The sequence below is a fragment of the Lynx canadensis genome, chromosome A1, assembly GCF_007474595.2.
Source record: "Lynx canadensis isolate LIC74 chromosome A1, mLynCan4.pri.v2, whole genome shotgun sequence".
NCBI lineage: Eukaryota > Metazoa > Chordata > Mammalia > Carnivora > Felidae > Lynx > Lynx canadensis.
This window is the reverse complement of record NC_044303.2, coordinates 114,595,159-114,618,848: the sequence shown is the minus strand read 5'-3', so window position 1 is coordinate 114,618,848 and position 23,690 is coordinate 114,595,159. Positions and strand designations below refer to the sequence as shown.

General features: G+C 41.1%; 1 protein-coding gene across 11 annotated transcripts; it reads left to right on the top strand.

The window, feature by feature from the left end:
* The first annotated feature begins 18 nt into the window (after window positions 1–18).
* Window positions 19–22,019, top strand: LOC115516313 (bromodomain-containing protein 8). 11 transcript variants are annotated; one of them, XM_030318879.1, is made up of 22 exons: window positions 21–319; window positions 1,277–1,373; window positions 7,160–7,229; window positions 8,305–8,354; window positions 8,692–8,814; window positions 8,945–9,025; window positions 9,446–9,510; window positions 10,294–10,430; window positions 10,956–11,174; window positions 11,565–11,709; window positions 12,732–12,824; window positions 13,234–13,514; window positions 13,853–14,305; window positions 15,984–16,077; window positions 16,280–16,326; window positions 17,099–17,313; window positions 17,484–17,576; window positions 17,770–17,838; window positions 18,224–18,401; window positions 19,341–19,445; window positions 19,931–19,975; window positions 21,618–22,019. In XM_030318879.1, exons 1-22 carry the CDS (start codon window positions 301–303, stop codon window positions 21,675–21,677), a joined length of 2,739 nt encoding a protein of 912 aa, XP_030174739.1. In that variant the 5' UTR covers window positions 21–300; the 3' UTR covers window positions 21,678–22,019. The 11 variants fall into 11 exon arrangements, with proteins under 11 accessions (XP_030174716.1, XP_030174774.1, XP_030174707.1 ...); XM_030318837.1 differs by having other exon boundaries at window positions 12,615–12,824; XM_030318864.1 differs by having other exon boundaries at window positions 269–323; window positions 12,615–12,824.
* The last annotated feature ends 1,671 nt before the right edge of the window (window positions 22,020–23,690 follow it).

Here is a 23,690-nt window from a genome sequence, read left to right as displayed (position 1 = left end):
AGTTTGGATTTGGGAAAGCCTAGAATTTTTCGCGCTTAACACTTTTCCTTGGATACACGCGTTTCTTTTCTAAGAAACTTAAAGGAAATTGTGAGGCTTCAGAGCCATCCTTTTTAGCACATTGCTTCCTAAGATCGCTCAAAAAACCTGGTTTAGGGAGCTTGCTCGTCCTGAAGGTTGGGACTACGCTTCCCAGGAGGCATCGCGAACAAGCGTCGGGACTCTATTTCCCAGAGTTCCCGGGCTTAAGCCCCAGCAGGCAGTCCTCCCTGAGAGGGGGTTGGAGTTTTCGGGGCCAAGATGGCGACAGGAACGGGTAGTAAGTATGTCCGCTGTTTTTGTGTGGAAGGCCTCTTAGATCCGAGACTAGGCACCACATTTCTGTCACGCGCTTAGGGAACAGGTGCAATGATTTGCTTAAGAACCCAGGGTCTTCAAAGACCTGCGCTCGATCGTACTGTGAAGACCAACGACTAGACGCCCAGAAGCGAAGGGTCTTGTGTTTCAGGGAGGCTGCGGAGATTTGAGAGGAGCAGCTCGGCGAATCTTTGTGTGTTTGGGAGCTCTGCGGGGTGAGAGATAAAGGGGCTCTGGAGTCTTGGGTGTGCAGACGAAGAAATGCCGGTAGCCGTACGGAGTAGCCTGATTTCCAAAAGCCATTCGTTTTCTGACCAACGTTTTTGAGGCCCGTACTCTATCTCCCACAGAAACAGGGTACTTTAACTGTTAGCTTTTTTGGCCACTAGGAAAACGTTCGGCCACTAGGAAAACTGCGTTTTCTGCGTCTCAGCCATTTTCCTCTGTTGGATACACTGAAAAGGTCTTTTAGGCCCGACAGCTACTTGGGGGAGGAGGTACTGAGAGAAGTAAACAAGTTTATGCTAAGAAAGAGGCAGGGCACTAGGCTCGGGGTGGAGTGGCGGGTGGCCGCTCGGAATCCTGGGAAGAAGCCTTTGCGTTCAAATTTGAATAAAATGTTAAAACTGGGCCTCTCCGGGAGGTGCCTTATCTTACTCTGACCTTCCCCCTTCCATTTTTAGAATAAAACGGTAGCCTTGTCATTTGAAGAAGTAAAAGGTTTGCCAGATATTCAGTGCAATTCATATGGAATAATCATTCGGTGGTGGTATTTTCTTAGGTGAAAATCAATATTCGGTGATAGTAACTCATTTTGTTCTTAGAATCCGGGATGTTTTGCATTAGGCTTTTAGTCCTTACTTTGGGCCTTAGAACTAGTGTCTGGGTGGCTTGTTCTCTAAGACTTTTCTCCTTTTAGAACACAAGCTGCTGAGTACTGGCCCTACAGAGCCATGGTCCATCCGAGAGAAGCTCTGTTTAGCCTCTTCGGTTATGAGGAGTGGAGATCAAAATTGGTAAGGCATCTAAGATGGCTGCTTTCTTGGGTCTTAGAAACTGTTGGGTATTTTTTTATTACACTGGTGCAATGTTACAGTTAATCATACTAACCCTTAAGCAGTATTTGTTTTTTAACAGCTTTATTGAAATTTAATTCAAATACCATAAAAGTAACCTAGTATATTCACAGAGTTGTGTAATCATCTCCACAGACTAATTTTAGAACGTTTTCATTACTCTTAAAAGCAGTCTCTTATCCCTTCCTTAAACTGCCACTTGACAGTCTCCTCTCCACCTCCGTAACATCCACCCCCACACACACCCTCAGGCAAAAATACCCCGTCTGCTTCCTGTCTCTCTAGATGGCCTATTCTGGACATTTCATATAAATGAAATTTGAGGAATAGCAGAACTGTGTTGTAAAAAGGCCCCATTTTAGGGCGCCTGAGTGGCTCAGTCGGTGAAGCCTCCTACTTCGGCTCAGGTTATGATCTCAGGGTTTGTGAGTTAGAGCCCCGCGTGGGGTTCTTGGCTGAGAGCTCAGAGCTTGGAGCCTGCTTCAGATTCTTTGTCTCCCTCTGTTTGCCCCTGTGCTGCTTGCACTCTGTCTCTCGCATTGTCTCAAAAGTTAGTAAACATTTAAAAAAATTTTAAAAATAAAAGGGCCCCATGGTCTTTATATTCCCACAGGCAATGAATTTTCTTTGTATACTTGACAACACTTACTGTGTGTCATGCTAGTGGGTATGAAATGGTATCTCATTGTGGTTTTGATTTGTATATCCCTGATAATGTTGTTGAGCATCTTTTCAGGTGCTTATTGGTCATTTGTCTGTCTTTGGGAAAATGTCTGCTCAGATCCTTTGGATTATCTATATTTTTATTATTGAGCTTTAAGATCTGTAAATATTCTGGACACAAATTGCTTGTCAGATAATTTGCAGATTTTTCTTTTGTGTGTTGTCTTTTCATTTTTTTTTGATTGGTTTAATTTATGGCACAAAAGTTTTTAATTTTGATATGTCCAATTTATTTTTTCTTGTGTTGTTTAATGCTTTTGGTGTCATAGCTAAGAGACCATTTACTTCTATGTTTTCAAAGCTAGGTTTATTTTGTTTATATTTTTGTTTAATCTCTCCCCCCATTGTGGGAGGCTGGAGCTCACAACCCTGAGATCAAGAATTGCATGCTCTTCTGACTGAGCCAGCCAGGCATCCCCAAAGCTTTATAGTTTTAGCTCTCTATATATGGGTCTGTGATCCATTTTGAGTAATTTTTCTGTAGGTTGTAAGACGGGGATCTTTTTTACATGTAGATTTGCAGTTGTCTCAGTCTCCAGTCTTTGTTGAAAAGACTGTTCTTTCCCTATTGAAATTGTCTTGGCACTCAGTATTTCTTTTTAGAGACCAGAAAGTAAGGACTCTGGTTTCCAATTTTTTTTTTTTTTTTTTTTTTACTTCTAGGACGTACCCGTTTTTATTTGTAACATTTGCTTGTTTTTCCTCAGAATCAAAAGACACCTTTTACTTGTCTTAAGCCTGTTAATTATTTAATAAACAAATTTGTGTTTTGTGGCACATCTCTACTATTTTAATTGTTCAAATGAGTCTACAGAGGCACCATTGCTGGTTACACTTAACATTTCTGCAGCTTTATATATTTTCCAAATGACTTAAAAATTTTTTTTAATGTTTATTTATATTTGAGAGAGAGCATGAGCAGGGGAGGGGCAGAGAGAGAGGAAGGAAGACACAGAATCCAAAGCAGGCTCTGGGCTCCGAGCTCAGCACAGAACCTGATGTGGGGCTTGAACCCATAAACTGTGAGATCATGACCTGAGCCAAAGTTGGACACTTAACCGACTGAGCCACCCAGGTGCCCTTCAAATAACTTTTTAAAGGTGAAATCTGGATATCCTAGGTAATAGCTGTTTTTAAACCAAATTAAATGGTAAACCCTAAGACAAAATGCATCACACTAATTTGATAAATCACAAATTAAAAATAGTATAAGAACACTTAAGTAAAACTTTGAAATTTTAAATTGCATTTCTTTTTTTGGAGGTACTAAATCATAAGTTTCCAAGTTCAGAATGGCACACAGTGTCTTCCATTGCTATACCTCATCTACCAGTGTTAGCATTTTCTTAGAGTTTCATTACTTGTGTTTCTCTGGCATTGATTTTATATACATTAGCAAATACATGTTTTCTTCTCCTTTTTTTTTTTTTTTAATGTTTAATTTTGAAAGGGAGAGTGACAGAGCATGAGTGAGGGATGGGCAGATAGAGAGGGAGACACAGAATCTGAAGTAAGTTCCAGGCTCTGAGCTGTCAGCACAGAGCCCGACATGGGGTTGGAACCCAGGGACCGAGAGATCATGACCTGAGCCGAAGTCAGACACTGACTGAGCCATCCAAGCACCCCTCGCCTCCTACTTTGTAAACACAAATGGTTTTATACTATATATACTGTTCTTTACCTTGCTGTTGCTTGTCTTCTTTTCTGTAACTTAGTGTATGTGAAGCTCTGTCTCATTCTGTTTTTTCTTAAGTGTCTGTGTGGTATTGTGATAAAGGTAACTGTAATTTATTTACCTGGTATTCTATTGATGGACATTTCCTAATACAAATATGACTTTGCATATTTGTATGTAAAGTAAAAATAGGATTATTGGGTCAAAGAATATATGATACAGAATTTGGTAAATATTTCAAATTGACCTACTCCAGTTGTTTCGATTTATATTCCCGTTGGTGATATATCACAATGCTTGTTTTTTGGTTCGATCTTTCACAATATTATAAAAGGTGAGAAATGGTTCTCATATTTTTATATTTTTCATTTACATTTATCTTATGTTGAGTGTGGTTGAATATCTTTGTGTGTTAAAGAGCTGTTTATAGTGCTTTTTTTGTAAGATGCCTTCTTCCATTTTTCTTCTTGATTATTTGTCTTTTCTCATTACTTGGGAGAGGGCTCCTTACATACTAGGGAGATTAGCCATTTGTTTGAGCTATGAGATGCATTTTTTTAAAAACCAGTGTGCCATTGTCTTTTCTTGTGGTAATATTTTTACATTAAGACTTTTAAAATACACTTAGTTTATTAATATTTTTTTTTTGACAGGTCCTGGATTTTGTGACCTATTTAGAAAGTTCGTCTCTAGTCTGAGATTATAAAATAATTCTATGATTTTTTTCTCATACTTCCATGGTTAAATTTCTTTTAATATTAATTAGTTTATTTATTTATTTTTTCAACGTTTATTTATTTTTGGGACAGAGAGAGACAGAGCATGAACGGGGGAGGGGCAGAGACAGAGGGAGACACAGAATCGGAAACAGGCTCCAGGCTCTGAGCCATCAGCCCAGAGCCCGACGCGGGGCTCGAACTCACGGACCGCGAGATCGTGACCTGGCTGAAGTTGGACGCTTAACCGACTGCGCCACCCAGGCGCCCCGATTAGTTTACTTATTTTGAGAGAGCACAAGAGCGCGCATGAACAGGTGCGCAAGAGGAGCAAAGAGACGGAGAGAGACACTCCCAAGCAGGGATTAACTTAGTCCTTAACTGATACTGAATTGACAGCCACCCAGGTGCCCCTAGTTAAAATTTTTTTTAACATTTAAATCTTTGGTTCATTTGGGGCTTTTCTTGGTACAAGGTGTAAATTATGTATCGAACTTTATTTTTTGTTGATAGCTATCCATATAACAATATCATAATAACAATATTATAAAGGAAAAGAGCTGTGTGATCCCATTATCTCAACACAAATTGAAAAAAAACTTTTCTTTTTAAAGTTATGTAGTTTTGGGGCGCCTGGGTGGCTCAGTCGGTTAAGCGTCCAACTTCGGCTCAGGTCACGATCTCGCGGTATGTGAGTTCGAGCCCCGCGTCGGGCTCTGTGCTGACTGCTCAGAGCCTGGAGCCTGTTTCAGATTCTGTGTCTCCCTCTCTCTCTGACCCTCCCCCGTTCATGCTCTGTCTCTCTCTGTCTCAAAAATAAATAAACGTTAAAAAAAAAAATTTTTTTTTTAAAACAAAAAATAAAGTTATGTAGTTTTTTAACCATATAGTGTGGAGAATAAGATAGGATATCCATGTATCCAGTACCTGGATTTAATAAATCTTAATAGTTTGTCATATTTTCTTCACATCCTTTTAAAGAAATAAACATAGACACAATTAAAGCTCCCTTGCATACCACTGTGATCCCATTCTAGTCTTGTTTTTATTTCTGTTTGTCTTTTTATCTACAACTTTTTTTTTTTTTTTTTTTTTTCAACGTTTTTATTTTTATTTTTGGGACAGACAGAGACAGAGCATGAACGGGGGAGGGGCAGAGAGAGAGGGAAACACAGAATCGGAAACAGGCTCCAGGCTCCGAGCCATCAGCCCAGAGCCTGACGCGGGGCTCGAACTCACAGACCGTGAGATCGTGACCTGGCTGAAGTCGGACGCTTAACCGACTGCGCCACCCAGGCGCCCCTTATCTACAACTTTTTAAAAGATTGCTTGATTACATGATAGCCGAAATTTGTCTCATTTTTTCACTTAATATTATGTAGTACATATGTTTCTTTTTGCTACATACATTTTATAATTATTTTTATGGTCTATTTAATGTTTTGTTGAGGTGAAATGCCATAAGTTAAATCCCTTGCAGGCATTTAGGAAAAACTTAACTGTTGTTCTGATCAAGTCCACATCATGCTTTCTTCTTGGTAGTTGCTTTTTTGTTGGATTATTACTATTTTTTTAAAGTTTATTTTGAGAGAGACAGTGCGAGTGGGGGAGGGGCAGAGAAGGGGGGCCTCTACTGCACTCTACTAGTACAGAGCCTGACGTGGGGCTCCAACTCATGGTACTCTGAGAACATGACCTAAGCTGAAACTAAGAGTCAGAACCACCCAGGCACCCCTGTTAGGTTATTTTTTTATATTACATTCCTATGAATTGTATTAGTGGATCAAAAGATAACTTTTTTATTAGAAAAAAAAATTTTTTTAAGTTTTTTCATTTTGACAGAGTGGAAGTGGGGAAGGGCCAAAGGGAGAAATCCCAAGCAGGCTCCTTACTGTCAGAGCCTGATGCGGGGCTCAAACTCACAAACTGTGGGATCATGACCTGAGCTGAAGTTGTACACTAACCGATTGAGCCACCCATGCACTCTAAAAAATAACTTTTTAGTCTGAAATATATTACAAACTGATTTTCAAAAGACAGATCTCTTTAAAAGAGCCAAAATCGGGGCGCCTGGGTGGCGCAGTCGGTTAGGCGTCCGACTTCAGCCAGGTCACGATCTCGCGGTCCGTGAGTTCGAGCCCCGCGTCAGGCTCTGGGCTGATGGCTCAGAGCCTGGAGCCTGTTTCCGATTCTGTGTCTCCCTCTCTCTCTGCCCCTCCCCCGTTCATGCTCTGTCTCTCTCTGTCCCAAAAATAAATAAAAACGTTAAAAAAAAAAAAATTTAAAAAAAAATAAAAGAGCCAAAATCAACATGAAAATACTTTCTCAAATGAACAGAAATGGTGATGTACTAGACTAATACCTTCACTTCAGCCAGGAAATAGATCACCTGTGAGAACGGTTTCACAATGATTCTTTACCTCTAAATGATTTTAAAGTAGTTGTGTCATTTTCCATAGTCACATATTCTAGAATACTTTCTGGTGGCAATTTATTTATTCTAAATTTTGTACTCCAAACCTTGAACTATTAGCATAGCTTCCCCTCAACCCCCACCCCCGCCCCCTTTTTTTTCTATTTAGTGTGTAATAGGCTTTTCTCATTTTGTGTAGGGTATCAGTTAGCAGAGCAATCAAGCCCTTTGCAGAACCTGGCCGCCCTCCAGACTGGTTCTCTCAAAAAGTAAGTTCCCAAGCAAGTGCTCTTTTATTTTTTATTTATTTATTTTTTCCTGTGAGTTTTTTTGTTGTTTTTTACTTTATGTTTTTTGATTTACATTCAAGTTAGCATATAGCGCAAAAATGATTTCAGGAGTAGATTCCTTAATGCTCCTTACCCATTTAGCCCATCTCCCCCTGACAACCCCTCCAGTAACCCTCTGTTTGTTCTTCATATTTAAGAGTCTCTTATGTTTTGTTCCCCTCCCTGTTTTTATATTATTTTTGTTTCCCTTCTCTTATGGTCATCTGTTTTGTCTCTTAAAGTTCTCATATGAGTGAAGTCGTATGATATTTGTCTTTCTCTGACTAATTTCACTTAGCATAATACCCTCTAGTTCCATCCATGCAGGTGCAAATGGCAAGTGCTCTTTTAGAGCATTCTTAGAGACGTGAAATGCATTCCCTTCCAGGCCTTGCTCTTTAATCACAAGTCTTTTATACCACAAAGAGAGAAGAGTTGAGAATACTGTTTCCTTTTTTCCCCACTGTTGGCCAGTCTACCCATGTATGTTCATATTATAAACTTTTCTTGTTGTGTAACTAACAGGTAAGGAGGGTCCAAGCTTGAGAGTTAAAAAGATCTGAGTTTACTATGACTTCACTTAGACTCTTTAGACCATGATTCTCCGTTATCTCATTTGTAAAATGGAGATAAAAGGTACTTCAAGATTCTTGCAAAGATTTAGTTGAGGCAATACCAGTAAAGCGTATAGCACAATACCTTGCATGTGGTAACTACTCAGTAGATATTAACTATACATATTGGCTATTGGGTTGCTTTTCCTTGCATATATAAATTCTAGGTTAGAAGACTCCCTATTCTATGTCCTGGTACTAAGTATTTTGAACTGATTTGACTGCAGAGTATTTGCCCTTCTAGAGACCACTCATCTTACATATAGCTCTTCTTTGCAAGCCTTAGTTTGAGATGTTGAAACTTTTCGTATATGTGCTGCCGAAGCGAGCACGAGATGTTGAAACTTTTAAAGATCATTCCTTTCCAGGCTTGTTCATCATATTTTTACTTTTTTTCATAGCATTGTGCTTCCCAGTACTCAGAGCTTCTAGAGACCACTGAGACCCCAAAGTGAGTACAAAGCCAGGTGTTCAAGCCACATCTCTTTAGTGGAGAAGGTTTACTGAGGAATCCTGTCAGTTTTATATTGTTTATATTATTTATAATATATAAATATATATATAATATATTTATATATATAAATAAGTATTTTTAAATATATATAAATTTATAATATATGGTTATAATATATAAATAATATATTTATATTATTAGTATTACTGGGTGATAAAAATAGAGCAGAAGTTATCTATGGTTAGATGGTGGAGAGGCTCAAAGAAAGCAAGTGGGAGTGGGAACGAATGTTCTTTTATGCAAATGTGCGTTTTTGTTTTGAAATTTTCTACAGACGGAAAAGGGGTGAAAAGGGCGAAGTGGTAGAAACTGTTGAAGATGTCATTGTTCGGAAATTGACTGCTGAACGAGTTGAGGAACTAAAGAAAGTGATAAAGGAAACCCAAGAAAAATATAGGTACTTAGCAGAGGGAATGCCAAATGGTTGGGAGAGACCAAAGGGGCTGACTTTTGATACTGCTCAGAATTTTTTAAAATTAAACTCATTTCTCATTATTTCTAGTTAACTCATTTCTCTTTATTTCTAGACGGCTGAAAAGAGATGCAGAACTAATTCAAGCTGGGCACATGGACAGCAGACTGGATGAGCTTTGCAATGACATTGTGATGTGGGTTATATTATATTGTTCTTCCTTCTGTATACCTTCCTCTGTTTTTATCCTTTTTCTCCTCAAGTATTCTGGCTTATCTCCTCCATCTGCCATCCCTTTAGTCTGGAGTGATTCTGGAAGGGAAAAGCTGCCCCATGGCCTGGTAGCTGGGAGGGGAGAATGAGTTGTAGACAATAATGTGGAATATTTCAGTGTGAAGATACAACTTAATTTTAACTTAAAAGTGGCTTTAGTTTGCCTGAATGAAGAGCTGGTAGTTTGGCAGTACACTAAAAATTTCCTGTTTTGCTGAGAAGTATTCCTTTTTAGGCCTTTCCTCCATAGAGTGCTAGCCTGGCAGAAATTTCTTTGTAAGGGTGTTATGACCTGTGGAGGAGTTAGAGCTGGCTAGGATCTTACCCTTACTTCCCGCTTTAGGAAAAAGAAATTGGAGGAAGAGGAGGCTGAAGTAAAGAGGAAGGCTACAGATGCTGCATATCAAGGTAAATGGAACCTCCTCCTGACTCCCTTTAGCAGTTAACTATATATACAGTACTGCATGTTAATAACAGTTGAAGACTATATTGTAACATAGAATCCACTAATTCCATTTTATTTGCGCACTTATCTATGTCCTCTTCTTTTTTACCACAATAAAAACATCCCTTTATATCCAGGAAGAAACTCTTGGAAAATGAGCTCTGCTCTGTTCTCACTAGACTTAGGGTCCTTTTAGGACGCGAAGGCTTGATAATATAGATGTTGAATATAATTAAGTTTTTAGGAAGCAAAGCTCTATAAGAAGATTAAGAATAGCCCAGTCATTGGATAAGAATATAAGCATTTGTAGCTCTAGCTCTGAGCCAGTGAGGTCTTTTCTCGTATTAAAAACAAAATCGTAATAATAAGTTGTTGAAGAGGATATTGAAGGATGTTTAAGCCACCTTCCTGTTCCAAGAACCTATGAGATAGTTCAGTGGGTTTGCTTAGAGTGAGAATTATGCTTAGGAAAAATGAGTCTTAAAAAGTTGCTTGTCTCATGGTGACTGGCTGGCTCAGTTGGGAGAGCATTTGACATTTGATCTCAGGGCCGTGAGTTTGAGACCCATGTTGCGTGTAGAGATTACTTAAATAAACTTTTAAAAAAGAGGTATCTGTCTCCCACAAGTAGAATACTGCTTTAATTAGGCAACGTCCCTATTTGTCTTTTATGTAATAGCAGAGTAGTGACCAGTTTCGTTTATTTAATCTTGAAAACTTAAAAATTGTTGCTTTTTATGTTTTAGCTCGTCAAGCAGTAAAGACACCCCCTCGGAGATTACCCACTGTGATGGTCCGCTCTCCTATAGATTCTGCCTCCCCAGGAGGTGATTATCCACTTGGAGACTTGACTACAACCACTATGGAAGAGGCCACCTCTGGAGTGAGTGTATTTTCATCTGCAGGAATTGATCAGCAAAGGGGCAATAAGCCAGCAGAGAGCTGAGTGATGAGGAAACCACTTTTGGCCTAGAGGCAATTTCCTCTCTTGGTCTGAAGGCCAAAGACTTAATTTACCATGTTCTGTGCTCTTAAGATAAGGATGGACCTAAAAATGTTGAGCCTTTTGACCTTTTGAGAGATAGGTAAAATAAGAAGTTGTTTGTAAGTAAACTAGTTTTTTTAAATTTCTGCTGAAATGAGGGATAGTGTTCTTGTAAATATAATATTGGTAGTGGTTAAGGAGTTTGTAAAAGGCAGGTTGGGTGGAATGTTTGGGTCACTGTGAGTTTGGGTGGAACAGAGAAACCTGGAAGAAACCTATGGCTGAGAGCAGGAGGGGTAGAGGGTTCTGGGCAGTTACACTCAGGACTAATAAAGTAATAGTTAGACACACTAACCCATCCAGATTAGTAGGGAACCTTCCAGAGTATGAGAAGTCAGATAAAGGTTCTCTGTTGTCTCTTAGGTAACCCCTGGGACTTTGCCGAGTACCCCAGTCACCTCGTTTCCTGGGATTCCTGACACCCTTCCTCCAGGCTCTGCACCCTTAGAAGCCCCCATGACCCCAGTAACAGATGATTCACCCCAGAAAAAGATGCTTGGACAGAAAGCAACTCCACCCCCCTCCCCTCTGCTGTCAGAGCTCTTGAAGAAGGGCAGCCTCCTGCCTACTAGCCCCAGACTGGTATGGAGACTTCTGTGGGTGTTTGAGAGCTGTGGTGATTTAGTACTTTGGAAGGGAGTGCCTGGGACCTAAAATATGACATGGAAAAAAAAAGTTCAAAAGAGAAAGAGATCTCCTAATTAAATGTTAACTTAACAAAAACAGAAACAAAAAACCAATAAGTTGATAGTATCCTCGGGTCCTGAGTTATCTGAAACCACATCTGTTTTGGTTCTCTTCTACAGAGAACTCTTGTCAAATAAGTTTTAAAAAGTAGAGCTTCCCTTGTGTCTGAAATTATTCTCTATGGATATTAACTTCATGAAGTTTGGTCAACTGCTGAAGCTTTTTTGGGAAGTGGTAGTAAAGGATAGCTTGAGTGTATCCTTCACCTCTGTTCTTCCCTAATAGGTCAGTGAGAGTGAAATGGCTGTGGCTTCTGGCCACTTGAACAGTACAGGTGTCCTCCTGGAGGTAGGCGGGGTTCTTCCCATGATACATGGTGGGGAGATGCAGCAAACACCCAACACTGTTGCAGCCTCCCCTGCTGCCTCAGGTAAGTCAATACTTTTCCATTATCTACTTTACTTCAAAGATGTTAATCTTAGTATTGACTATCTTTGGTTTCTAGCCTCTGATAATAAGCAACTGTCATTCCTAGATGTAAAGCCCAACTTTTTTTGGAGCTACCTTACCTATTAAACCACATAGTGCCCCAGATTGTAAATCCATTCTGTCTTCTAAATAGTAATATCTCTGGATGACCACAGCATAGATAATGATGAGAAGAATAGTGAAGTTAGTAGTGAAGCTGCTTCTCTGGGGCTTGCAAAATTATGGAAAGGCGCTAGAGATATCTGAGGCTGTAGTATAGGGGATCAAGATTTGGAGCCAGAGAACTGGACTTGAGTCTCAGGCTTCCTACATTACTGATTTTGTGACCTTGGCGAGATGACTTAACTCTTGAGCTCCAGTTTGCTTTTTTATTAATTGCAACATAATGTACTTTACAAGGATGTTGAGAGAATTGAGTGAGATAGAAAAAGTAAAGCAAAGAGAAAAGCTTTACAAAATATCAAACCTCAGTTATTGATATTTGAATGGTGTTGAACTTGGGTGGTTTACAGCATGCTTAACTGAAGCAGAAGTGACAGATTTATTCATACCAGTTTTTCGTGGTTTTGTTGTTATTGTTTGATTTTCTTCCAGTGAAAAATTTCCACCCGTTTTTCATACACCCTGTGTGTTCTAGTATTTTGGTTTATTCCTAACTTGGAAGAAGATCTTTATTAGAAAGCTTGGAAAAAGTAAGGAAATAGATAATGAGCTTACTTAAAAAAAAGAAGAGTTCCTTTCATCCTTTGAGACTAAAACTTTTCTTGGTTGAGTCTTAAAGTGGCTCTTGCTTCGTATTTATGTGCTTTCCTCTTACCTCATTTTGTGTACCTCTTTGTCTGTTAGGTGCTCCTACTCTTTCCCGGCTTTTAGAAGCTGGTCCTACACAGTTCACCACTCCTCTTGCTTCCTTCACTACTGTTGCCAGTGAACCTCCAGTTAAACTTGTGCCACCCCCTGTAGAGTCTGTGTCCCAGGCTACCATTGTCATGATGCCTGCGCTGCCAGCACCATCCTCTGCTCCGGCTGTCTCCACTCCTGAGAGTGTAGCTCCAGGTGCGTCCCTGACCCACGCCCTGAGCAGCCACTAGGTCCAAAATTTCATCTCGAGCTTCAGTTAGAGAAAGCTGACCAAGAGCATCATCTCCAATTCAGATGCTTCTGTCCTGTTCTCCATGGACATCTCTATCCTTAGAAAAACAAGAATGAAAAGATGTGGGCGGGCATTTATGTGTTGGGGGAAAGGGGCTAAGTGTACACATATGAGTAGGCTTGAGAATGTGTGCTCACCCTACTTTCTAGATAAAAGTGAGAACCAAAAAACATAGGCAGATGTAGATCTAAGGTAACTTTTTGAGCTTAAGTGTGTGGGTACTTGACATCTGTCTATAGCCTTGGTTGATCTCCAGGTGGTCACTTGGTACTAGATAAGCTTCTGAAATTCTTTTCTCTTCCTGTTATTCAGTGAGTCAGCCTGACACCTGTGTCCCCATGGAGGCTGTGGGGGATCCACATACTGTGACTGTTTCCATGGATAGCAGTGAAATCTCCATGATCATCAATTCTATCAAAGAAGAGTGTTTCCGATCAGGGGTAGCCGAGGCTCCTGGAGGATCAAAGCCTCCCAGCATAGATGGGAAGGAAGATTTAGATTTGGCTGAGAAGATGGATATTGCTGTGTCCTACACAGGTGAAGAGCTGGACTTTGAGACCGTTGGAGACATCATTGCCATCATTGAGGACAAGGTAACTATTCACAGAGCCCAAAAGAATCTCTCATCAGTCCTACATAGGCTTCTCTCCTCAGCCTCTCCTTGCTTCTTGTAGGTACATAAACATTTTTCCTGCTTCTGCCCATCTCCATCTCCATAGTCCCAAGCCCTTTGGTGCTCACATTAGTCCTTTCGCAGCCATCCCTGTGTTATTGGTTTGCATAGGACAGGTGCCTGCCCATTGGTTGCATCTGCTACATGGAGAAGATGGAGAGAGAAGCTATAGATTGAGGTCATTTCATTTGGTGCTAACAGAATTGAGGGACTTGGGCTTCTTTCTTTGACTTCAACAGTGTATGTATTATGGGACAGGTAGATGATCATCCTGAAGTGCTGGATGTGGCAGCAGTAGAAGCAGCACTGTCATTCTGTGAAGAGAATGATGATCCCCAGTCCCTGCCTGGCCCCTGGGAGCACCCTATCCAGCAGGAACGGGACAAGCCAGTATCTCTCCCTGCACCGGAGATGACTGTCAAGCAAGAAAGGCTGGACTTTGAGGAAACCGAAAACAAAGGAATCCATGAACTGGTGGACATCAGGGAGCCCAGTGTTGAGATTAAAATGGAACCTGCAGAACCAGAGCAAGGCATCTCAGGTCCTGAAATAGTAGCTGGAGTTGTTCCAGCCACAAGTATGGAGCCACCAGAACTCAGAAGTCAGGACTTAGATGAGGAACCAAGAAACATTGCCCCAGGAGAGATTGCTGAAGCAGATGTTTCCGGTGGGAAAGGCAATGAGACTCCACTTACAACTGTGAAGACAGAGGTATTTAAAATTGGCCTGGGAGGGGCACCTGGATGGTTCAGTCGGTTAAGCAGGCAACTCTTGATTCTGGCTCAGGTCATGATTTCACTGTTCCTGGGACTGAGCCCCAGCTGTGGCTCTGGCTCTGTGCTGTCAGCAGAGCCTGCTTGGGAATCAGTCAGTCAGTCAATCTCTCTCTCTCTCTCTCTCTCTCTCTCTCTCTCTCTCTCTCTCTCCCCCCCCCCCCCCCTTCTGCACCTCCACTTGCATGTGTGCGAGCTTTCTTTCTCTCTCAAAAATAGGGGTGCCTGGGTGGCTCAGTCGGTTAAGCGTCCGACTTCAGCCCGGGTCACGATCTCGCGGTCCGTGAGTTCGAGCCCTGCGTCAGGCTCTGGGCTGATGGCTCAGAGCCTGGAGCCTGCTTCTGATTCTGTGTCTCCCTCTCTCTCTGCCCCTCCCCCGTTCATGCTCTGTCTCTCTCTGTCCCAAAAATAAATAAACGTTAAAAAAAAAAAAAAACTTAAAAAAAAAAAAATATTAGGGGCGCCTGGGTGTCTCAGTTGGTTAAGTGTCTAACTCTTGGTTTCAACTCAGGTCATGATCTTACAGTTCGTGATTAGAGCCCCACATCGGGCTCTGCGCTGGCAGTGCAGAGCCTGCTTGGGATCCTCTCTCTCTCCCTCTCTGCCCCTCCCCTGCTCATGGCCACTCTCTCTCTTACTCAAACTTTTTTTTTAAAGAAAAGCTTTAAAAAAATTTTTAAAAAATAAGTAAATAAAATCGACCTGGGAGGATGGAGGGTTATACTTTAGGTAAGAAGTGACTGCTTAAGGGGCACCTGGGTGGCTCAGTTGGTTGGGTGTCTGACTTTGGCTCAGGTCATGATCTCGCAGTTCATGAGTTTGAGCCCCACGTTAGGCTCTGTGCTGACAGCTCGGAGCCTGGAGCCTGCTTTAGATTCTGTGTCTCCCTCTCTCTCTGCCCCTCTCCCTCTCACGCTCTCTTTCTCTCAGAAATAAACGTTTAAAAAAAAGTGATGCTTAGGCCTTTGGTTTTCCTGTTGCATTCCTGAATTGTCACATGGTTGATGTGGCCATAGTCTATAGGTGTGATCATTGCTATATATGCTTATCCTGCTCCTTGTAAGGTGACCATTAGATTCCTTTTACGTGGGTAGGACTAAGAGTTTCTTCTGTAGTCTGATCATTAAAAAATAAACTTCTGGGGGTGCCTGGGTGGCTCAGTCGGTTAAGCATGTGACTTTGGCTCGGGTCATGATCTTGCAGTTCATGTGTTTGGGCCCTGTGTCTGCTTCAGATTCTGTATCTCCCTCTCTCTCTTCCCCTCCCTGCTCATTCTCTCTCTCTTGAAAAGAAATAAACATTGAAAAAATAAACTTCTTTTTTTTTTTTTTTTTTGTTTTTTCAACGTTTTTATTTATTTTTGGGACAGAGAGAGACAGAGCATGAACGGGGGAGGGGCAGAGACAGAGGGAGACACAGAATTGGAAACAGGCTCCAGGCTCCGAGCCATCAGCCCAGAGCCTGACGCGGGGCTCGAACTCACGGAGTGCGAGATCGTGACCTGGCTGAAGTCGGACGCTTAACCGACTGCGCCACCCAGGCGCCCCGAAAAAATAAACTTCTGTAGCTGAAGTGATGTATCAGTATTTAGGGTATGTATTCTTTTTGGTCTTCAGGCATCCCCTGAAAGCATGTTGTCTCCATCACATGGCTCAAATCCCATTGAAGATCCTTTAGAGGCAGAGACTCAGCACAAGTTTGAAATGTCAGGTAAATAATAAGCCCAGGAAATCTGAACTCTCTAACTAACTTGAAATCCTTTGCTTAGGCTTCTTGAGGGATTGTGGGTTGTGGGCAAGTAGAGGAGGTAGAATAGGTCAGCATGGAAAGGAGAGCTGCAGGGGATTATTGTCCATAGGAAGGGGAAGGCTAAGGTGGAAAAATCTTCAGGTAGTCTTTCTCTCCTCTGCAGACTCATTGAAAGAAGAATCAGGGACTATTTTTGGAAGCCAGATAAAGGTATTTCAGACTTTTCTTTATTCCTCTTGCTGTGTGACTAGATTTCCCAATAGCACTACCTTTGTAATAAATTTCAGTGAACGTGCATCTTTTTTTCTGAGATGAGACTGGTTAAAGGAGTTGCGTGGGGAAAAGTTGCAGTGGACAGTCAGGCATACTGGCAGTACTGTGGCCACATGTGCTTCCCATCTGAAAGAATATGTGAATTTCACACAGAGCTTTCTTTTGCATTTATAATGCACAAAGAAACTTTGATACCTCAGAGTGATTTGGAGTAAATAGGGATGCCAGAGTCAGGGAGAACATACAAGAAATCAAATTATTACTCTATCCAAAGAAAGTTATCCAGAGTTTTCTTTTTAGAATTACTAAAGTAGTTATAAACAGTAATAAACATTTAAAGTGATGCGATGTGAGCTTGCTCCATCAGATGAGACACAAAATAAAAACTATTTTTGATAACTTTGTACCCAGGGTCAGAGTTCCTCTCAAGAGCAAGGGGAAAGAAGGAACGCCTCTTAGCTTAGTCTTAAGTAAGTAGCTTTTTTTTTTCTTCCTTTTAAAAAGATCCTGGGTCTTCTTCTTTGTCCAGGTTCTAAATTAAACTTGATCAGTTAGTGTAAGTAGATGGTAGTATAAGTGATAGAGAGCTCAGTCAGGAAACAGTGTGAGGCCATTTTCTAGAACTGATCTAACCCAAAAGATCATGTTTAATGACACTTTGCTGGATAGCTTTGCTTGCATTTGTTGACCGGAGCACACTGTGTCTAAGGATGCCCCAGGTGAGGATGAGGAGGAAGATGGAGTCAGTGAAGCGGCCAGCCTCGAGGAGGCTAAGGAAGAAGATCAAGGAGAAGGCTATTTGTCAGAAATGGATAATGAACCCCCTGTGAGCGAGAGTGATGATGGCTTTAGCATACACAATGCTACGCTGCAGTCCCATACACTGGCAGACTCCATCCCCAGCAGCCCTGCTTCTTCACAGTTGTGAGTATCTGAGATTCTTCTTTGAGGTCAAGATAGTGGAGGTGAGAAGTGGGAGAGTCTTACTTTTTCATCTTCTCTTTCTTGGTCTGGAACTAATAGTTGACAAGAAATGATGAGGATTTTTTTTTTTTTTTTTGACTTCTTAATGGGACTCTCTTCTTTTATTTCAGCTCTGTCTGTAGTGAGGATCAAGAAGCTATTCAGGCACAGAAAATCTGGAAGAAAGCTATCATGCTTGTATGGAGAGCTGCAGCTAATCATAGGTGAGTGAGCTTTACCAGTCAGTAGGAACATTTTCTCCTATTCCTCCTGCATGTTTGTGACTAGAGAAGAGCCTGAGTAGGTTTATATGGGATTGGTGGCATTGGCTCTTACAACCTTTAGCTACTTAAATCATGTTCCCTCACCTGCTTCTGAAGGATAAGTAAGTAATTGCACCTTACTCTTTTTGGACAGATATGCCAATGTCTTCCTGCAGCCTGTTACAGATGATATAGCACCTGGCTACCATAGCATTGTACAGAGGTAAGCCATGATCCATTCAGCATACTGACTTGCCTGAATTGTAAATTGTTTAGTCTTAATGGATTTTTGCTTTAGACAGTAAGTTTAAAGCAACTGTTTTTGATGTGAGTAAAGGTAACCAGGTGGTAAGCTAATCATTTCAGTGGCTGGATCACCAAAGATAGTCTAAAAGAACCCCCTTTATTACCTTTCCCAGCCAATACTTACTGAATAGATTAACTTTGGTTTTTGGATTAAGTGCATATTTTGGGGTGAGGGGGTTAGTATTTGAGTCCTGGCAGCTAAGACTAAGGGTATATATGAGAAGATGTATATGGTAATAATATATTCAGATCCATTTGGGTCCTCTTCTCTTCCATTTACCTGTTTTGTTTTTTTTTTTTAGGCCTATGGATTTGTCAACTATTAAGAAAAACATTGAAAATGGACTGATTCGCAGCACAGCTGAATTTCAGCGTGACATTATGCTGATGTTCCAGAATGCTGTAATGTATAATAGCTCGGACCATGATGTCTATCATATGGCAGTAGAAATGCAGCGAGATGTCTTAGAGCAGATCCAGGTACTTTGAGGATCTTTAGTATTTTAGCAAGGGTGAAATGAAAATATTCAGGTGCAGGGTTGATACTGATGTCAAGAAAGGGTGCTGTGGCTTTTACATAGAATATTCATCAGGGACACAATTAGGAACATAAAATTTTATTCTTGCTGGATTCATGTTGGTTTTCTCATGTTGGCTTGGTAAAAGAGTTATGAGAATATTCTCCCTTGGGCAAATAACTTCAGTTTCCTGAAGTTTTTAAATAATTCATTTATAAAATGGTAAACACCTTTTTAAAAATTATATCAAGTGTGTACATAGTAAACAGGATATAGTTTATTCTTTCCATCATAGATAATCGACTTCTATAGTAGTATTACCAGACACCCTTTGGGATATTGGGCTTCCAAGGGATGTTATCTGTCTATTGTCTGCTAAAGTAAATTGCCTAATGACTTTTGGTTCAAGTTTTTTTCTCTTTCTCATTCTTAAGAGAGATTTATTTTGTATGATGGCCAAAAAAAAGTTGTGTATTTAGGGGCGCCTGGGTGGCTCAGTAGGTTAAGCATCTGACTTTGGTGCAGGTCATGATCTCACAGCTTGGGAGTTCAGGCCCCGTGTCGGGCCCTGTGCTGACACCTTGGACAGAGCTTGGAGCCTGCTTCAGATTCTGTGTCTCCCTCTGTCTCTGCCCCTCCCCTACTTGTTCTTTCTCTCTCTCTCTCTCTCTCTCAAATATTAATATTTTAAAAAAGGTTATAGATATTTAGCATTTTTAGTTCCTTTAGCATATGTAACTAGAATTAAAACCTGAAATGCAAAACTTGTAATCAGTTGAGAAGTGTTTGAATGCTATTTGCAAAAGGGTACTACATGAAATCCTGTTTACAAGCCAGAAGTGTCTGAATTCTTCCATACTGGCTCAGATCTTGGGGCCAACCCTGTTTCTTTTCCCTGTAGCAATTCCTCGCCACACAGTTGATTATGCAGACATCTGAGTCTGGGATCAGTGCTAAAAGTCTTCGAGGGAGAGATTCTACCCGCAAACAGGATTCTTCAGAGAAGGTGAGGAGACCAAGAAGGAGCCTTGTATGCCAGTGTTCCAGTGCTAGAAGTCTGAAGCATCTAAGGAGCCTTATGTTACTACTTGCTACTTGGTAACTGCTGGGCTGCTACATTCCAGTGGTGTATAGACATGTGTACATCTTAAGATGGTGGTGGTTTGCACTTATCCAAACATTGAAGAAACCTGCTGTGACTGGAGGGCCCAGTCATACAAGAAATTATGAGCTGAATGAGTGAATTATTAGTTTCTCTGCGTGAGTGCTTGCATGGTGGGGGAAATGACTTGCAGCAATCAGGGACCATCAGTTCCTGTTCCAGACGCATAATGGCCAGACTGCTTTTGGTTCTCTTTCCTCTTGTTCTTGAGTTTTTTTTTTAATTTTGTCTTTGTGTATGTGGTGCTTGTGTCTCTATCCTGAGGTTTGGGGTGCTTGTGGCTGAGAGTTTCTGTGGAACCTGATCAGTGTTTGTTTGTCCTCTAACAGGACAGTGTCCCCATGGGCTCTCCTGCCTTCCTTCTCTCTCTCTTTGTAAGTATTGAATGGCTGCAAGGGGTGGTGTTGCCACAAAAATTCTCAGCTCCTGCTGGGGGTGGGTGGCAGAGGGAAATCCAACATGCAGACTGTGGCAGTGTCTTGAACTTCTCTTTATTCAGGTCATTAAGAAACTGTCTCTTCTGCATTTCTGTCTTTCTGCATGTGTGTGTGTGTGGGCTGGGTAGGGACTATTTATGAGTTCACTGGGCTGAAATGAGGTACTCTTGGTAAGGATCTAGGATGCATCTGCTCCTCATTTCTTGACTCCACCTTTTGCCAATTCTTTTCTTACAAATAAATGATTGCTCAGAGCAGCCGCTACTAGCTGGCTTCTAAAAAGTGTTCCTCATACCAGCAGATGCCCAGCACATAATTATTTTCTTTTCCCCTAATATTAAGTTGCATGACTGATGCCTGATACACAAACACTCTATACAATTTAAGATAAGGCTCTTAGGAACAGTGACCACTACATACAGTAGTGGCTGGTAGAATTAGAGATAAACTTAGTAAAGCTAGCCCTAAACAATTATCGTTTTCCTCTGTAAATTGAACAATCCTCTGGCTCTGTGTTCGTATGGGGCATTGAGGCATGATGTAATGGAAGAACATCAGGCTAGAAAACCACATGTTCTGAAACTCACTGGATTATCCGTTGGAGCCTTGTTTTCCTCATCTGTGTGATGGAGCTCATATAACGAGGTACCTGTCCAGCCTACCTCACAGGGATGTTGTGAGGATAAAATGAGATAATAAGTATGGAACTGGCTTGAAAAAAATTAAAGTGTTATACAAATGCAAGGTGGTATTTTTATTCTTCATGTCGCCTCAAAGGCAACTTGTGTTCATGAGCTTTTAAAATTTTAGAGTCCTTGCATGTTAAGAATGTAAAAATGGCCTAGCCCAGCAAAAGTGTTCACTGATTCATCTTGCCTACAGGCTTCATTCAGCCTGTACCACAGACGGAACACTGTAATCTCCCTTCTTTCCTATTGGCCTGCAACAATGACTGTGGATCCCCAAGCAGTTGGCTGGCTGTTGCAAAGCTGGTTAATAGGATCTTTTATCTATTGAAGACAGCAAAGTATTGCACGAGAGGAAGGAGCTGGGCTGCAGGGAGAGAGCAGCAAATGGAAAGAAGCCTTCTGATTGTCCTGATCTCATGGAAAACAACTGTCAGGAGGTGCTAGGGAACTAGTGCCAGGGTCAGTCTGCAGGAAAGGCCTTTCTTATAGGGACCAACAGCTGGACAGGTATGTTAGCCAAGAATCTCACTATCCACTGCCCTTTCTGACCCTCCCACCTTTCTTTTACTCTTCCTCTTCCTTTGAACATGGTTTGGGGCCTGGGTGGGATGACTAATAGTCATTCTTTGGGACCCCAGGTGAACCCCAGTGACCTCTGTAGTGGGCAGGAGCAAGATACTCTGTCCTGCATTACCTCTCACAAACTATTTCCAGGAAGTTTTAGCCCACTCTGTGGGAAGACAGATCTATGCCCTTCATATCCTGGATTTTTCTGCTGATTCTCTTCCTCTTTCCCCATGAAACCAAATCCCCAATATTGTTGCAACTTCTCTCTCACCTCCTCAGCAACTTGTACTCATGCTCCCTTTCTTTGTCTGCCTGTCATCTAGGATGGGGGAACCAGGGGGCGCCGCTGTGCCATTGAAGCAGATATGAAGATGAAAAAGTGAAACTTCAGAGTACCCTCACTGAGCTGAACCTGAAGTAGAAGTAAACAAGATAGAGCTTGGGCTTGTGGGCCCAGTTCCAGAAGTGGAAGTTACAGAAGAGGAGGCATCTGGGCCATGTGACATGAGCTGGGGAAATCTCTCTCAGAGAGTTGGAGTAGCACAGTTGCCTGTTTTAGGGCAAAAATCATGGGCTGTGTTAATGTCCTAATGTGTAGCTAGCAGATTGTAGCTAGTTTGTACTGTCTTGTGAAGTGTACAGACTTTTTAAAAAAACAAAAACAGAAAAACACCTGTGAAATGTGTGTGTACACAATACACAATAAACTCTGAAAGAAAAGCCTAGTCTTTGGTGTGTTCTCTCTGTGTATGCGAATGAGAAACTTGTGGGGTTTTTCTCTGCATGATAATTGTTTTATCATCTCTGGAAACGAGATTATTGCGGGGGGAGTGGTATTATAAATATGAGCTGTTCAACTATTTGGAGAAGGTAAGTAACCAAGACTGAATTTAGAAATAATGTTTTAAAGTGTTGCATCATGCAATGAGGATAATCTTATTAAGCTTTTCTTGAATGTTTGGGAAAACAAAGTTCTCAGTGTTCTGTTCATGGCATTGCTTTTGAAGAAGATTAGAGCATGGACATAGGTCGTACTGACCTTTTTCTCAGACATCGGTTCTACCTAGTGTACTGTCTTTGCAGATGATATTTTTAGGACATTATACTATTTGCTTCCTATTTCTATATGCAGGGTTTATGTGTAGTTTAAAATTCATTGTTGGGTTGCTTGGGTGGCTCAGTTGGGTAAGCATCTGACTGGCTCGGCTCATGATCCCACGGTTCTTGAGTTTGAGCTCCACATCGGGCTCTGTGCTGACAGCTCAGAGCCTGGAGCCTACTTCAGGTTCTGTGTCCCCCTCTCTCTGCACCTCCCCCACTCATGCTCTGTCTCTCAAAAACTAAACTTCAAAAAAATAAAAATAATAAATTCATTGTTATCTGAAGGCTAAAATCCATGTAAGAGTTAACAAATTTATCATCTAAGTTTATTCTAAATTTTGTTACTAAATAACTGAAACGAAATAGTTATGAGCCTTATTATAAAGAAATAGGTCAATAAAAAAGAAATAGACATAGGGTATTGTCTAGAATGTAGAACCTCCTTAAGAAAGATGTGTTTAAGAAAGTTATTGGAAGTTGCGGATCTTTATGGCTTGAACTATATAGCTTGTTATGATGCTCAAGAAGTAGAAGATATGTTCCTGTGAAGTGATAGAAAAGAGTTCAGTCAATCCAGGAGTTAGAAGATTAAGTAACTATAGTATATTCTCAAAGCAGTCTACAAACTTGCATGTGATACAAGCAGTGAGGCCCTAAAAATTGGAGAGGACTGTGGAGGAGATCCGTTAAAGGACATAGACTTTGGTTTGGCAGAGAAGGTGATGGGTGAGCTTGGCAGAGCAGGTTAGATTAAAGATCAAGACACTGACCACGAGGCTATGACATTTATTCCGGAACAGAGGATGAACTTTGAGAAAAATAGTGGATGAAAATGGGGAAGTGGGCTTGCTTACTGAATACCAGAGAAGGAAAGAGGATTAAGTAAATAGCGTTGATGGTGGGCATAAGGTAATTGGGGAGAGCAAATGATTTTGGAGATATTTAGGAAGTGATAATGAGTTTTAGAAATGTTGAGTTGAAGCAGGTGGTAGAGCACCTGAAGGGAATTGACTTTTGGATGCATGGAAAAATGAGACCAGAATACACATAAGGTAAAGGTAGAGGTTTAGGAGCCATTTGAAAAGGAGTCATCTGATCAAAGTTGAAACCTTAAAATACAGACATTATTTTAAGGAAGTATTCATAAGGAAGCAGAGGCCAAGCAATATAGAAGACAAGGATTTCTTGAAACTTGTAAAAGGGAGGATAAAGGGGTAAGAAAACCAGGATCGTGTAAATGAGAAGGAGGGTATTTTTAAAACTTGATATTGCAGTTCTCATTCTGAGAAGTGAGC

What these genes read in the sequence shown, in the direction of transcription:
- LOC115516313 (XM_030318837.1), top strand. An exon ending in AGCCTCCCCTGCTGCCTCAG is followed by an intron (nt 11,710 to 12,614) that starts GTAAGTCAATAC and finishes TTTGTCTGTTAG; the next exon opens with GTGCTCCTACTCTTTCCCGG. An exon ending in TTACAACTGTGAAGACAGAG is followed by an intron (nt 14,306 to 15,983) that starts GTATTTAAAATT and finishes TTTGGTCTTCAG; the next exon opens with GCATCCCCTGAAAGCATGTT.